This window comes from Danaus plexippus (genome assembly GCF_018135715.1).
Source record: "Danaus plexippus chromosome 13 unlocalized genomic scaffold, MEX_DaPlex mxdp_15, whole genome shotgun sequence".
NCBI classification, from domain to species: domain Eukaryota; kingdom Metazoa; phylum Arthropoda; class Insecta; order Lepidoptera; family Nymphalidae; genus Danaus; species Danaus plexippus.
The window spans coordinates 618,805-632,563 of NW_026869849.1; the positions used below are offsets into that span (position 1 = coordinate 618,805).

General features: G+C 34.1%; 2 protein-coding genes across 10 annotated transcripts; both read right to left on the reverse strand.

Annotated features, from left to right (window-relative positions):
• Positions 1-21: 21 nt before the first annotated feature.
• Positions 22-4,995, reverse strand: LOC116770426 (annexin B10). Of its 7 annotated transcripts, none has more exons than XM_032661897.2 (8): positions 4,786-4,995; positions 4,281-4,457; positions 3,570-3,774; positions 3,406-3,485; positions 2,427-2,540; positions 2,031-2,163; positions 944-1,125; positions 22-418 (listed from the first exon to the last, which is right to left on the reverse strand). In XM_032661897.2, the coding sequence occupies exons 1-8, from the start codon at positions 4,792-4,794 to the stop codon at positions 362-364; spliced, it is 957 nt and encodes a 318-aa protein (XP_032517788.1). In that variant the 5' UTR covers positions 4,795-4,995; the 3' UTR covers positions 22-361. The 7 variants fall into 7 exon arrangements, with proteins under 7 accessions (XP_032517788.1, XP_032517787.1, XP_032517789.2 ...); XM_032661896.2 differs by having other exon boundaries at positions 22-421; XM_032661898.2 differs by lacking the exon at positions 944-1,125 and adding an exon at positions 1,153-1,334.
• Positions 4,996-5,782: 787 nt separating this feature from the next.
• LOC116770284 (SPRY domain-containing SOCS box protein 3) lies at positions 5,783-13,463 on the reverse strand. Of its 3 annotated transcripts, XM_061527808.1 has the most exons (7): positions 13,085-13,463; positions 12,454-12,650; positions 11,111-11,339; positions 9,738-9,965; positions 8,297-8,364; positions 7,684-7,743; positions 6,732-7,396 (listed from the first exon to the last, which is right to left on the reverse strand). In XM_061527808.1, exons 1-6 carry the CDS (start codon positions 13,209-13,211, stop codon positions 7,711-7,713), a joined length of 882 nt encoding a protein of 293 aa, XP_061383792.1. In that variant the 5' UTR covers positions 13,212-13,463; the 3' UTR covers positions 6,732-7,396; positions 7,684-7,710. The 3 variants fall into 3 exon arrangements, with proteins under 3 accessions (XP_061383790.1, XP_061383792.1, XP_061383791.1); XM_061527806.1 differs by lacking the exons at positions 6,732-7,396; positions 7,684-7,743 and adding an exon at positions 5,783-6,523 and having other exon boundaries at positions 13,085-13,462; XM_061527807.1 differs by lacking the exon at positions 7,684-7,743 and having other exon boundaries at positions 13,085-13,461.
• Between the last annotated feature and the right edge of the window lie 296 nt (positions 13,464-13,759).

A 13,759-nucleotide genomic window follows, 5' to 3' on the forward strand; every position in this document is an offset into this window, starting at 1 on the left:
CATTGGAATTAAAACACTTCACTGGGGAAAAAATTTAATACGAAACAAAAATAAGCTCAGTCACACGGGGGCTTTCTGTGAGACGTGGAATGATTCGTTCACATCTTATAATAAAATAATTGTATTTCAACTTCAATCAATAAATAATTTTTAATAAATAACACTTTAAAAGGCACTTTAATAACAGATCTATCGAGAAGCATCTATTAGAATATATTTAAAATATGTATTTTATAATAAACAGCGCAACGCCGATGTATAATCTATATAAACAATAAAAATACAATCGGAGATTCAAAAATTAAGCTGCTGTATGCTGCCGGCGGCTGTGCTGATCCGGTCCACCCCGGGCCGATCCGGTCTAGGCAGGTCCGAGCAGCGCCAGGAGCGCGCGCTTGTAGTCCCCGGACGTCTCCCCCTGCTGCGGCCGCGGGAGCCGTCAGTAAACGTGCAAGAGACGAGCAACGCGGCAACATTAGTATGCGTGAAAATATATGGATACTACATAGCAGTGGGTCGATGTTATCAGAGACGGCATGCTCGGCGCCCCGGGACAGACAGACCAGGAAACAGTACGTGACATATTAAGGCTCATAGATTAAAATTACAAACACCCTCACCTCCTTCCGATCACCAAAGTTGCGTTGAAACGAAATAAGATTAAAATACATTACATACGGGAGAGAAAGCTTCGAGGAAATTTAATTTCATTCATCAGCCAATTTCCAAAATGTCTTTAAAGCATAAAGTGCTTTAGTTTATCAAGCTGCGCTGGGGCTGGCTGCTGCGAAGCGTTACTTCAGCCAGTCCACTGATACTGGCTGAAGTAACGCTTCTGATACTGAACTTTAATTAAGTTAACGGAGATATATGAAAGCTGAGCGATCTAAAGTATTCCCACGTGTGTGGAAATCGTTTTGCCCAACACAGTATGGCAACTAACCGCAACGTCGCTCTCCAGAGTCTTATCGTACAGGCGCTCGTACTCCGCCTTAATGGTCTGGAGGTCGAGCTCGGCCCTGCTGACGATGACTCGGACTAAGGTCTTATCCTCGGTGCCGGCGCCCTGGGTGGCGTCTCTCAGCCGCCTCGCGAACCAGGCCGCGGCGTTCTCGACACACTCCACTGTAAAACAGTCACACTATAACGTACCCTGATCTCGCTCTCGAGCGTCTTGTCGTACATTGTCTCGTACTGCTCCTTGATGCGGCCGAGGTCGACCTCGGACCTGCTGACCACGACCCTGATGAGGGTCCTGTCGTCCGTCCCCAGCCCTTGCATGGCTCCCCGCAGACGCGCCGCGAACCAACTCGCTGAACACTGAACACACTCCACTGCGGACATACCAGGTCCGCGCCGCCGTCAACGATTAAACAATCAGAAATATTATAAACTTGTCACTGGAGAGGCTCGCCTACCGGCGCGGAGCCTAAGGTAAATGTGTTTGACAGATACCGTGGTTTTAACAAATATAAATCTATTGGTTTCGGTTCATCACTAACTAAACCCCTGGTATATAAAATAGTAAGAATGTCGAACATTTCCGAGGATCGCCCTTTTATTATAGTATTTAAAAAAGCTTCACTCCATGAACAACCTGCTGTCTGTTCGTACATGCTTTCTAAGGTCTCAGACCTAAAACATTAATTTCTGTCGTCACACAAATGATAGTATGTACGCATCAATTGGTCACTTCCTCCCATACAGTCTGAGAATGTGTCACCGGCTAATAGTCTCGAGTGGTTTCCGCTCACGAACTCTATAACATTATTAATATAAACACATGCTATAAAAAGAACAATTTACAACAGCGATTGAGGAGCCGGTCAGTTGCGACCCCTCAAGGTCACACGGGAGTACAACTAAGAAATACTTATAAAATCCAATATTACATTTCTAAAGCAACATTCTGTCCCTAATGATATGCAGTGACGACACATCCCAGTCTTTATCATGAACTGAATGCCCTCATAACAATATATTTGTGAAGTACCCATGCTTGTATATTAATATCAAAGTGACTGCCGGACCTATGGCGGACAGGGCGTCCTTGAGCTCTCCGTCGACCTCCGCCTTGATGGCCTGCTCGATGGTGCGCCCCGCGATGTTCTTGTACTCCTCGAACACCAACTGCAGCTGGGCGAAGCTCTCGTGCGCCAGGATCTGGGAACAGGCGATTACATAACTCCATAGTCAGACTTCGAACGATACATTAAATTAGTACTATTAAAAATCCGTGATCACTCACGACTGTAGAAAAGAAAAATTAAAGTTTCAAATCAGATATTTTAATAGACATAACGACTCGACTCGTGACTTTTACTTGTAATAATCTCACGTGTAATTTACCCCTTACATAAGAGGTGTTTGGACCTTGGGTAATATACTGTTGTATAGTTAACAAACGTAATAAATTAAATCACTACCTTATTGAAGATCTCCTCGTCAGTGCCCCACTTGGCCTCGCCGGCCTCGTACAGTTGCTGCGCGGCCTCCGCGGCCCGGGCGGGGTCCACGCCCGTCTCCTCGTCCCGGGCACCCTGAGCGTGGCTCTAATTTATATGTGACACTGATCTTGGGCTCGGATGAACAAACTTGATAGATTTCACTTACTCTTTGATTATTGGTCACAAAATTGTATGTGAATATAATTTTTTGGGTAAGTAATTATTCGCTATATTTTTAAATTGGTTTCATTAGAATGAAATAAAATTCTTAAACCTCAGAATTACAGAACATATAAGATCTACGAGACATTAGTTATTGTACTAACATTTTATTCATATTTAATCTGCGTATTTCGAGTAACCGCAGTGTCATTATAACAAAGAGATCAAACTCCAGAGAATGAAAGTGTCGTAAGTAGTTCTAAGGTCATTAAGTTGAGACAAAAAAATGAAAGTTTTCAAAAGTTGTTCATCCGAGACGGAGCTGGTGTCGGCGAAAGCGAAAGTAAAAGTCAGTGAGAAGCTCACTTTGAATTAAAAATATTTTGGTGAGACAAAAACTGGAACACGAGAACTTTAAGATATAATTCTCTTGTATAAATAAAATAATGATATTGTATTTAAACAAGTGACTTGTTAAAATTCACTCCACACTATTATTAGCGCAAAAGAAAGTGAACAGCGAAGCAGTTTGTTTGTTTAGTGTGTTAATCACAATATATATTGTTTGCTTATATTAAAACATGGAACCGAAATAATAAGTTCTCAGACTGTACACAGTAACTGTAAAAAACAAAAAAAAATTAACGAAATATTATAGTTTTAAATAACAGTTCACTGAACTCTCTAACCCATTATAATATTAGAAATTAATGTTACAAAATCTTCCATAGACTTAATAATTAACTTTGTATATTATATAAATTTGACAAACCAACAAAAACCAAAAATAACTTACAGTAACAATCAGTGTGAGAAGACGACGGAAGTCTCCGGATGTCTCGGAGCACATGTGTTCAGCCAAGGGACGGTTGTACACTGAAACAGAATGTTTGTTGCATAAAGTACTAAACTATACACTAGCAAGGTGTAAATGAAATACATCACACAAAACATCCTTACATCTCTCATATGCCTGTACGATCTCAGCTATTTCAGGTTTGGTGCGTGTGCACAGTATCTCAACGAGCACACTTTCATCAGTTCCCATTCCCTCCATACAGTGATTCAATTCCTTGCACAGATACTCCGCTGGGGGCAGCATGAGGGCCACAATAACATCTTCAAAATGGCCGCCCAGCTCGGATTTCAAATCCTCAATAAGATCCTATTATAAATATAATTTTGTTTATAACAGTGGTCAGTATTTAGCTGATAGATCAGTAGCGGGATCGGATAAGGACATAAAATTTAGTCTCAGAGTGTATGACCCTGGACATTATAATGTAACAGGTTATAATAATCAGTTGTTAAGGAATAACTCGATAAAATACAGTACATTAAACAAAGTTATTGTAAAATTAACAGGTTGCCAAAATATGATTTTGCATTTTTGCTCAGCTAAATTTATTTATATGAATTTAATTTTTAATTAGAATTTAAAACAAAATTCTTTATTAAAACTTCAGTTAAAAGTTAAACAGATCATATTATATGAAAAGCAATTTATCTGCAAAGCATGAGTGTTAATTCATGGTAAATTAATGACTCAGAATCTTCAAGGCAAACACTATTGTTGAGTTAACAACAGAAGACTACACTCACTACAAGTTTTTTATTAATTATTTAATTGCTTCATTATCATGTGTCCATTGTCAATTACTAGTTACTCACTCTTCCATACTCGTGAGTGAAAGCCTTTGAAATAGCCTGTCTCTGAATGTTGGAGCGGGTGGTCAGGATATCAATAATGGCCTGTTCATCAGTGCCAAGGCCTTTCATGGCGGCGCGCAAAGCAGCTGCATCTTCAGCAGCGTTAAAATTGGGTACGCCGACTACTGTGGGCTGGCGCTGTATCAAACATGTTTATGAATTTTTAACGTATAACAATAAAAGATTAATTTCATTATTTAAATAACAAATAACAGAGCAATACATGTGACATAGTTTATAATAATTCGATATTTTATGATATTCATATTAGACATACTCATAGCGATGAGTGTTATAACTTATTTTAATAGTCAATATACTTTTACTATACGAGTACATATAGAGACAATTGGGTCAAGGTAACGATCCACCCTGATGTCATCAGGGACCGCCCTTAAGTACTAAATAGTTTCGGCTTTATAAAAACATTCTAACATAAAAAGTAACATTGTACAATTATACTTACGTTGGCCATGATAATTCCTTGATCACTGATAACTTACACAAAGCAGAAATAATATGCAAACAATTTTATGCAATATAGTTATTTATTGTTTAGGTCCTATGTGCGTCTAACACAAGAACACGAAACTCAGCACGATATAGCTACCTTTCCAACAAGTAGACAGTAGTCACTAGTCAGTAGTTGCCCTTTTATGACAAACGACGCTAACTCAAATGTCACACTCAACTGTCAAAACCATTTAATGCCATGACACCAGCAGTCATCGTCAAAGAAACTTAAAAGTTGAAATTGACAGAATAAAAAAAAACGAGGCTACAGCGGCTATTTTTAAAAAGCATGTTTTTACATCCAAATATAAGGGGGTTTATTATAATAATATTATAAACATAAAAATGTTTCACAATTGACTCGACTATCGACTATTTGTCAATTTGTAAAGAAGTATAAGTACTATACGAATTACGACCACATACGACATAGCACTATAGTAACATTATTGAGCTCTTCGAGATGAATGTATTGCAACGAGTGAGAACCGTTAGTTCAAAAATCAAAAGTTTTCTAAGTTGAAAGATGAAACGTGAATATGTAAAGTATTCATAGCATTTTTTTCATATGTTACCTAAACATAAAACGTTATCCTCTGTTTTTACCAGATATTTCGTGACATGAATGTAGAAATGTAAAACTTGTATAAAGTTGATGTCAAGTTGACAATTAAAGCTTGGGTTATAAATTGTTTGACTATTGATTGAGTTTATCTCCTCTGAGATATTAGGTATTCCTTACGTTTTTCATTCATTATGGTAGCACTGCGTATGTAGCCATGATGCCAACTTAGATTAAGATAATTTAAAGTTATCAATAGAAATTGCGAACGAACAGCGAAAAAACATATCTTATTACGTATACTTGTCGATGTTTTATCAATAATGTACTAAGTACTATTGTTAATTATTCAAATGTTTTAATGTCGTCATGAAAAATAAAACAACACTTATTCTGCGTAATTTATTTTTAGGTTCTACAAATTTTAATACCAAAAAAGTAGAAAAAAAAGATTTATTTTAAAATTTAAATTCTCACGAACACCACGTTCATAATTTATACGTTATAAAAACTTATCAAATATATCTAGCTTTACTACCAATACGCATATTAAACACGTTCGTTCTATTTAAAACATTAAGAAGAGAAATTGAGAAAAGATATATGAAGAGCCAAGTTAACACTAGACTAGTTCGAATAATAATCAATAAAAAAAATGTATACTACGGCAGCCCCACACTCTACACTCGATATATACTTATAGTCTTTTAGATTTAGATCTTATAATCCATAACATTAATAGAATATATCTGATCTATTACTCTGTAAACATTAATATTACTTAATACCATTTTATTTCTGGACGCTAAATACAGTTTAAGAACTAAGTGTAAAAGAAAAGGGTGTCTCAATGACCTTGTGGAACAGATCTATATTAATTGAAATAAAAAACTAAATTTCGATTTCGTCACTGTTTAAAAATCTTTAGTAAGAGGAAAAACAGGATTGTTTTTATGTTCTGCAAGGATTGTACCTCTATGAAGTCAATTAATTTACTGAGACAACCTAACCTAACCTAAGTCTTAGTTCAAATCTGTAGTCTCTACTCGTATACGACCACACGGAAGTCTCGCTCGACGCTGTCGACGTAGAAGCCGTTCATATATTGGTGAGGATGAACATCTGTCAGCTGAAACAAGAATATTACAAATTTTGTTTTTTTTATTTATGTATTGTACACTTTTTGAAGATGGCCACTCGTTTATGAGACGAGTTTTAGAGATCTTATAATCAATTATATATATATATATATATACATATGTATAGTCGTGATAAACTACTTGGACAGCAGTTTTCAGTAAGTTTTAAATGTTAATGTGGTTTAAGTAAAAAACCTGTTCATATCACAGACATTTTAATAAATCACCTCGGATCACTATCACCAACATAAATACATTTTGTCGAGAATATTTTTGTAGCACAACATTTATAAAGAGGTTACATGAAGAGACTAATAAATATCTTTATGAAAAAAATATATCTCAAAGTAAATTTATTTTCTTATCTTATATTTTTTTGTAGAATTTTAGTTACAGGCTGTCAACTTAATATTAATCTAAATGTGTCATTTTAAATACAAAACAAATAAAATTATCAATCACCTACTCTATACTTATGCTAATTATTTTTCAGCTATCACCTTCTTTCTGATTTCTTTTAAAATATTGTTATATGGCAACACTACATTTTTATTCTTTAATCCATTTGAAAGAACTATACATTTATGAAATCAAACAAAAATTATATTAACTTACAGAACTGATTCCAGTTTGACATATTAAGACCATATTTAATAAATATAAGAGTACAAAAGGAGAACATATTTATGCCTTACATTTATACAATAAATCACTATAATAGGAACCAGCTCGACATTTGTGTCAATTAAACACATAATATCGTCCAATGTATGATGTCAGTGTATGACATTAGTGTCAGACAGTGTATTTTTTATCGGCTACCTCAGCTGCCAGTGGCGCCTCTTCATGCCGGTAGCCAGCCTCTGAAGAATACATGAAATGTATCCTAATTATTAATTTCTATATAAACACAAGACATAAAAATCATTATAATTTTTTAGTCCGAATCATTTTAAGCCATATAATGAGGGTTATTGGTTTACAATGAGATGAGAATCCTTTTATTTCAACTACACTCGCTTGACTCTCATCGAGGAGATATTGATATCAGTTAGGGCATTCTAAAAATTGTATGTAACAACCATCAAGCTCCTAGTCATGAGTCAACCAAGATCTAACATTTCAGATTATTTTGAAACTCATTTCTTACCGCAGCTCTTGATCTACACAACAACGGTCAGGAAGAGCTGATGACATCACATAACATCAGCTTTGAAAAGATGAAAATTTACTTCTTTTATCCATATTACTAAATCAATGTTTTAGATATAATGGATATTAATTCGAAAGGTAAGATTCATTGTTATGTTAATTTTCGCCTTTTAGTAGTAGAATTTTCGTTCGACCCTCGTTATTGACTGAGAAATATTTAAACATTAAATTAAATAATTTGCGTTCTATATTCTGATCTCTGCTGTCCAAGTTTACATCTTTTTGTGGGCCTTAATAAATTTTCGTCTCAAATGATAAAAAAATATAATAAAATAAAAGTGGGAAACATTAAATATTTAATACTGTTCGTACTAAATATTCTGTACTCAAGATATTTTTAATATGTTTGACAAACATTCAAAAACTCAGTCAAGCTTGAAGGGACAAGTAATTCAAAAATGTGTATAGAAAAAAAATATTCAGATGCTTCTTTAGAATATCATAAACTATTATATATAATTCAACCGAACATATATAGAAAATACGTTATTAAATATTAATAGTAAAAGCAATTCAACGTTAACACTTTCTTTAGCAAACTTATTACTTACCACGTTAGTAGTCAAATAAGAGCCAACGTCCAAAGACTCGATGCTCTCTGGTTCATCGTCTTCACAGACTGTCAAAAAATCATAGACAACAAATTAATATTTACTTTTTCATAGATCTTAACTATTTGTTATCTTTTTATTAGCTGATAGATGCAGGTGTATTTGAGAATGTTATTGTCGTTTCGTCTGTGAGTAGAGGCTAGGGTTCACCGCACGGAGTGGAAATGTTTTGCTATTAATGATATGAAAACATTAATTAGGGTAAAAATAATAACAAAACGTTAAGGAAAGTTTCCTTTAGGTTGATAAGGTTATGTGAACTTATGTATGAAAAAAGTAGATAAAGATATCCGCTAGCTATTTCTTCTTAAAAACATTACATTTTTAAGAAAAAAATTGGTGATTCCATCTACATAGGCATGAATGGACGAATTTTAATAAAACTGATTTTCTGTGATATACTTCATTCATTTTACGTGTCTTGCATTTTTTCCTTTCTTTTTTATTTGTTTATTAAATATTTTTTATCACTTTATTTATTACATTGATAGTTCGGCTTGAAGAACAATAACATGCTGGGCGTCGTTTGACCGATATTAATTCTATCTAAACCCGTTCTTATCACAACACGTTTTAATCACGTGTATTCGTCACTAGTACATCAATAACATAAATATATATCAAAAATTTTTATATATGATATTCTCATTTTGTTTAAAAAAATAATCCCTTTCAGTCCACATTAATAATGTCCATTAATTTAAATAATATGTTTTAAGGCTACTAATATTAGAATTGCAAAAAATTCTCAGAATTTATAGATGTCAGTTGATCTTTAACTCCAATACACTTTAAGGATTTTTGATGAAAACTTACAGTAAAGCGGTTTAGACATCAGAATGAGAAAAGGCTTTATTATATTAAAGGCTTTACGATATTTATCTCGAAATATCGTATAGTTTACAACAGTCGTGTCGTCAATGAAATTCCGTGAGCCAGACAAGAGATGTCGCTGTCGGCTGGTTACTTTAGCTAGGATTCTAACACAGTATACATTTGTTATGAGCCTAATTCCGAAATCGCAGATATAACTCTTATATGACCATATCTTTTATTCCATTATTACATTCGTTTACGTAAAAGACTTAGTCACCTTAATATTCTGTTAAAGATGTTTATATCTTACGTTAGGAGGAAGTAGGTTATTGACAGAAGGGGGTCAAACGTTCAATGTCTTTAAAAATTGGTAAACAAATTATGTACATAAAAATATTCTTAATGATCTCTCAACATGTGACATAAAAAAAATGATAGTGAGAGTTCTTTGGGAGAGATTTAATTATATGAGAAAAATATTATTGAAACTAAAAGTTATTGAACATTCGAGATATAAAACACACTTCAGGATGATTGAAGGGTATATTAAGGTAACTTAGCTTACCTTCGGAGGGCAGCGTCAACCAGAACCGCGTCCTACAAGTATACTGGAGCCCCGGCGGTAGATTTTTCTTGAAATTCTTAACCGAAGCCGTCAGTATCTTGGCGGCGTCCACCAGGAGCGAGGCTCGCCAGGAATCAGCGTATATGAGACGCATTGACGACTGGGCGGCCGTCGAGCACACCATGGGATACAACTCCTTGTGACGACGCAGGTTGTAGAACATGCCACCTGGTACAGATACGAGTACATGATAAAGATACAGAGGTAGCGGAACTGGTAACAGTGGAGAGATGAAGCAACATCGGGTCAAGTGTTACTTGCTATAGGTGAAGTGAATTGGTTTTCAAATGTAATATGAATTTTGTCAAACATTGAAAGAATAATATAGTAATCATATATTTTTAACAGTGTTTTAAAAAACCTGGAACAAGATACATTGAAATCTAAAGCAAGAGTTGGGAAAATAGGGTAGTACAATTTACAAATATGTATAAATTGTTGTATAAATTGTTGGGATATGTTCTGACAAAACATGGAAATATTGATAGTTTGTAACATCTTTCTCATTAAGAAAAAAGTTATGATTGAGTCTGGGGAAAAAATGATGACCAAGATTAATTACCAATTGAATTCTCTTTAAGATTAAGCAACACTCAATTCTAGAAGTATCCTCAAGATAGTACAAGAGATAAGGGGAAGGTACTATTTTGCTGTAATCAATAATTGACCCGAGTGTGGCTGTATAGAAGCTTTTTCCTTTTAAGATTTCATAAAAAAAAAAGAAAATACTATGGACAAATACTCTCATTAGAAAATTCGTTCAAAATCACTGTCATTATATTTTTGAAAAAATAATGGATGGTTCACAAATAAAGATGACAAGAATGATTTGAAATTGATTAATATAAATTAATAGGAACGAACGACAATGTCAGTACAAAGTATCGAGTCTTAAGTTAACCTTGGAGAGTTTATCAGTAAAACGATCACTTAACTAATGTTACTATGAGAGACTTGCATCCCATATGATCGAGTTTATCAAAAGGTTAACATAATGAGTTGTCCAACAAGGTTTAGACGAGAGAAAATAAACTATATACTTAGTTATATCACAAATGATATATATAAACTATGAAATGACCTCTTCATGAGATACTACCCAAAATATTTAGAATATTCAAAATTATTTGATACCTTAAATTACATGACTATCAAAAGAACAGGCAAAAAAATCATTCATTACATTTAAATAATATTTTTGGGACTTTAGTTTAACTGCAACGGCTTTAATTTAAACAAAATTAAATTTTAATTTATGCTTATAGAAACGTTGATGTATTATGTAGTTATACTCAATACAGTAATCAACATACATTGAGGTTTCCTGTTGACGAAGAACTCCAGGGTCCCGTGCCACATGTCCAGCCTGACTCCCACTATACTGCCGCGACAGAAGCCGGACGAGTCCCGGGACGACACGTCATCGTGACGCACGGCTCCCGTGTACGAGAAGCCATAAGACTCGCCGTCACTGCCCAGGAGTGACGTGAACCGGAACTGGGAGTCCTCCGTGTTGATCCTGTCGGTTGCCAGCCCTACCATCTTGTATGGATAGGAAAAAAACATACACGATTTAGTTTCAAATGTAATAATAAGCAAACATACGTCATAATCTTTACTAACAGCTAACACAGCACATAAAGTCTGAAGCTTTTGTGATGCTATATAATTTGTACGACAGAATTATCTTCAGAATATTTAACACTGTATGATTAATAATATTCTAAGCTCAAAGTGCATCAATTCATATTCAATACACACTAATATATGAGTTATTTTTAACTCGTTTTTGTTAGCTTGGGTTGTATGTATGTACCGGAATCTTTGAGCTTAATTTTCACCGGTTTCTAGAAGTCTGAATGACAATGCAAGTGTGGGGTGCATTTGTCTTCATTTCATATCTTCCTATCACAGATAGTTGCCACTGTGTACAATGATTGTAACATTCAATATCAAGCACTCCCACACTTTTTACTCTGAATTAAATTATTCTGTTAATAACTTAAATTTTATTATCATTTTATTTTGAGCTGATCAACTATCAACGATTGTTTGTCCTTCAACTACTGTAATATAATTTCTTTGTATGTGAATATTTTTTCTATTTTTCAGTTTGGTTAGCTCTGAAAGCGTGTTTTTAAGTTTTTTTAACTATTATTTGTTAAAATAACAGGCTATTTCTTTCATAGTATAGTTAAAATTTTTACCAGACTCAGCTATGGAGGCAATTTTCATAACAATCGTCAGCTGCATAAACAAGAAACTTAATTATATTGAAATTTAATAGATTTATGTAATATCCAAATATAACATTTTGGACACCAGCGGTGTAATAAAATATATTTAAATATTTAGTGTGAAATTTCCTAAATTTTATAATTATTAAGTTATAAGTAACATTCATTTTTTTTAAATAATTTCAATATTAAGTTTGAAAGCACAGCTGTCATGATTGTTGTACAGACTATAGATATACTACTATAATCTGTATACTCTCACATTCTTTGTATTTCAGATATGTATAATCTATAAATAAAACACTCCCAAATTGACTGAACCAAGGGTGATTGAGAATTATCCATATTGGGTGATTGCCAAAACTGTGTTATATTTATAAAGCCATTAAGAAAAAGAAATAAGCAAACAAACCACTCACAATATCAGTTCCATATGTCTCTGATAGTATCTTGACCTCCCAGTAATAATGATAGTTTAGTTTCATTGGCACTACTCCCTTGACGGCCGCAGTTCCCGTGCTGAAGAATGGATGGAATGTGACTTGCTTCCTGTCCTCGCTGACCACAACTCTGCTGGCACGGGAACTGTCCGGGAGATCCCATCCCCATTCAATAACTATAGATTCACACATTAAAAATAATTAGCTTTGTTACTACATTTCAAATACACAGCTGTTAATGTTTCTTTCTACTTATTTATGTTTCATTAATAGTATATCTTACTTATCAAAAAATATACTTTATTATGAAATTTTAAATGCCCTCAAGGATATACTAATATGAAAACAAAATATTTTTTTGTTTTACACCAAATTTTCTAAACTCCAGTTTTGCAAAAATTCATCTGCAAAATCATTGTAGTAGCATAAAATGCATGGAAAGTATTTTGTTGTTCTCTATAAACCTAAACAACCTTGACTATCATTCCACCTGTCGGTAGGTGGAAATAAAGCAGAGCATGATACATGCACTCTCTATTATTAAACTATCTTTTATATCACTATCCATTTCGATACAATTGTTAGATCCTGAATGTACGCTATTGCTTACCATTATCATCTTCGCCACATCCGCAAGCGCCTCTGTCGACCCATAACACAGGTACCTTTTTATTCCAGCATTGGCAATAGGGCTTAAGGGGTTTAACGGTCTTGGAACGAGGGTGACAGACCAACATCACGATCGCAAGAATAAAAAACTATAAACAAATATAACTAATCACAGTGCACATTAAAGATAACATGAACATGAATTCGGTATAGTCAAAATATTTAACGCATCTCGTTTTTCTAGTATTCTCTCGAAAGGCAACATCAATGTAACAGACGAAATAATTCTCTTTCAATACAGACAAGCTTTATATATAACTGTCGATAGCCAACTACTGCCCGAGTACTGACAAGTTGACAACCAAATCCCTATTGACAAAGGTGTCAGGCATAGAATAAAATAATACAGACAGCACTTAGCACTAGATAACCGAGAAGTGATATTTATATGACCTTCACAATGCTTTTAAATATATATGCATTACAATGTACAAATTTATGTATTTTTTTAACAAATTGTAAGATCCTTAGATAGAAATTATTATAATTTAACCTCCTTGTTTTTTTTAGATATTTAATCATTATGAATATTACATTTAATAATTTCACTTTTTATCAGATATAAGTTTCAAAACGCTATTTGTCGGTCTTGAGATTGGTCAGGAAATCTCAAATC

What these genes read in the sequence shown, in the direction of transcription:
- LOC116770284 (XM_061527806.1), bottom strand. Translation starts at nt 13,211, where the DNA reads ATGTTGGTCTGTCACCCTCGTTCCAAGACCGTTAAACCCCTTAAGCCC. An exon ending in AGACATATGGAACTGATATT is followed by an intron (nt 11,340 to 12,453) that starts GTGAGTGGTTTG and finishes TATCCATACAAG; the next exon opens with ATGGTAGGGCTGGCAACCGA. An exon ending in CGTCAACAGGAAACCTCAAT is followed by an intron (nt 9,966 to 11,110) that starts GTATGTTGATTA and finishes TATCTGTACCAG; the next exon opens with GTGGCATGTTCTACAACCTG.
- LOC116770426 (XM_032661893.2), bottom strand. An exon ending in TTCTCACACTGATTGTTACT is followed by an intron (nt 2,553 to 3,405) that starts GTAAGTTATTTT and finishes CATATAAATTAG; the next exon opens with AGCCACGCTCAGGGTGCCCG. An exon ending in GGACGCCCTGTCCGCCATAG is followed by an intron (nt 1,335 to 2,030) that starts GTCCGGCAGTCA and finishes GTATGTCCGCAG; the next exon opens with TGGAGTGTGTTCAGTGTTCA.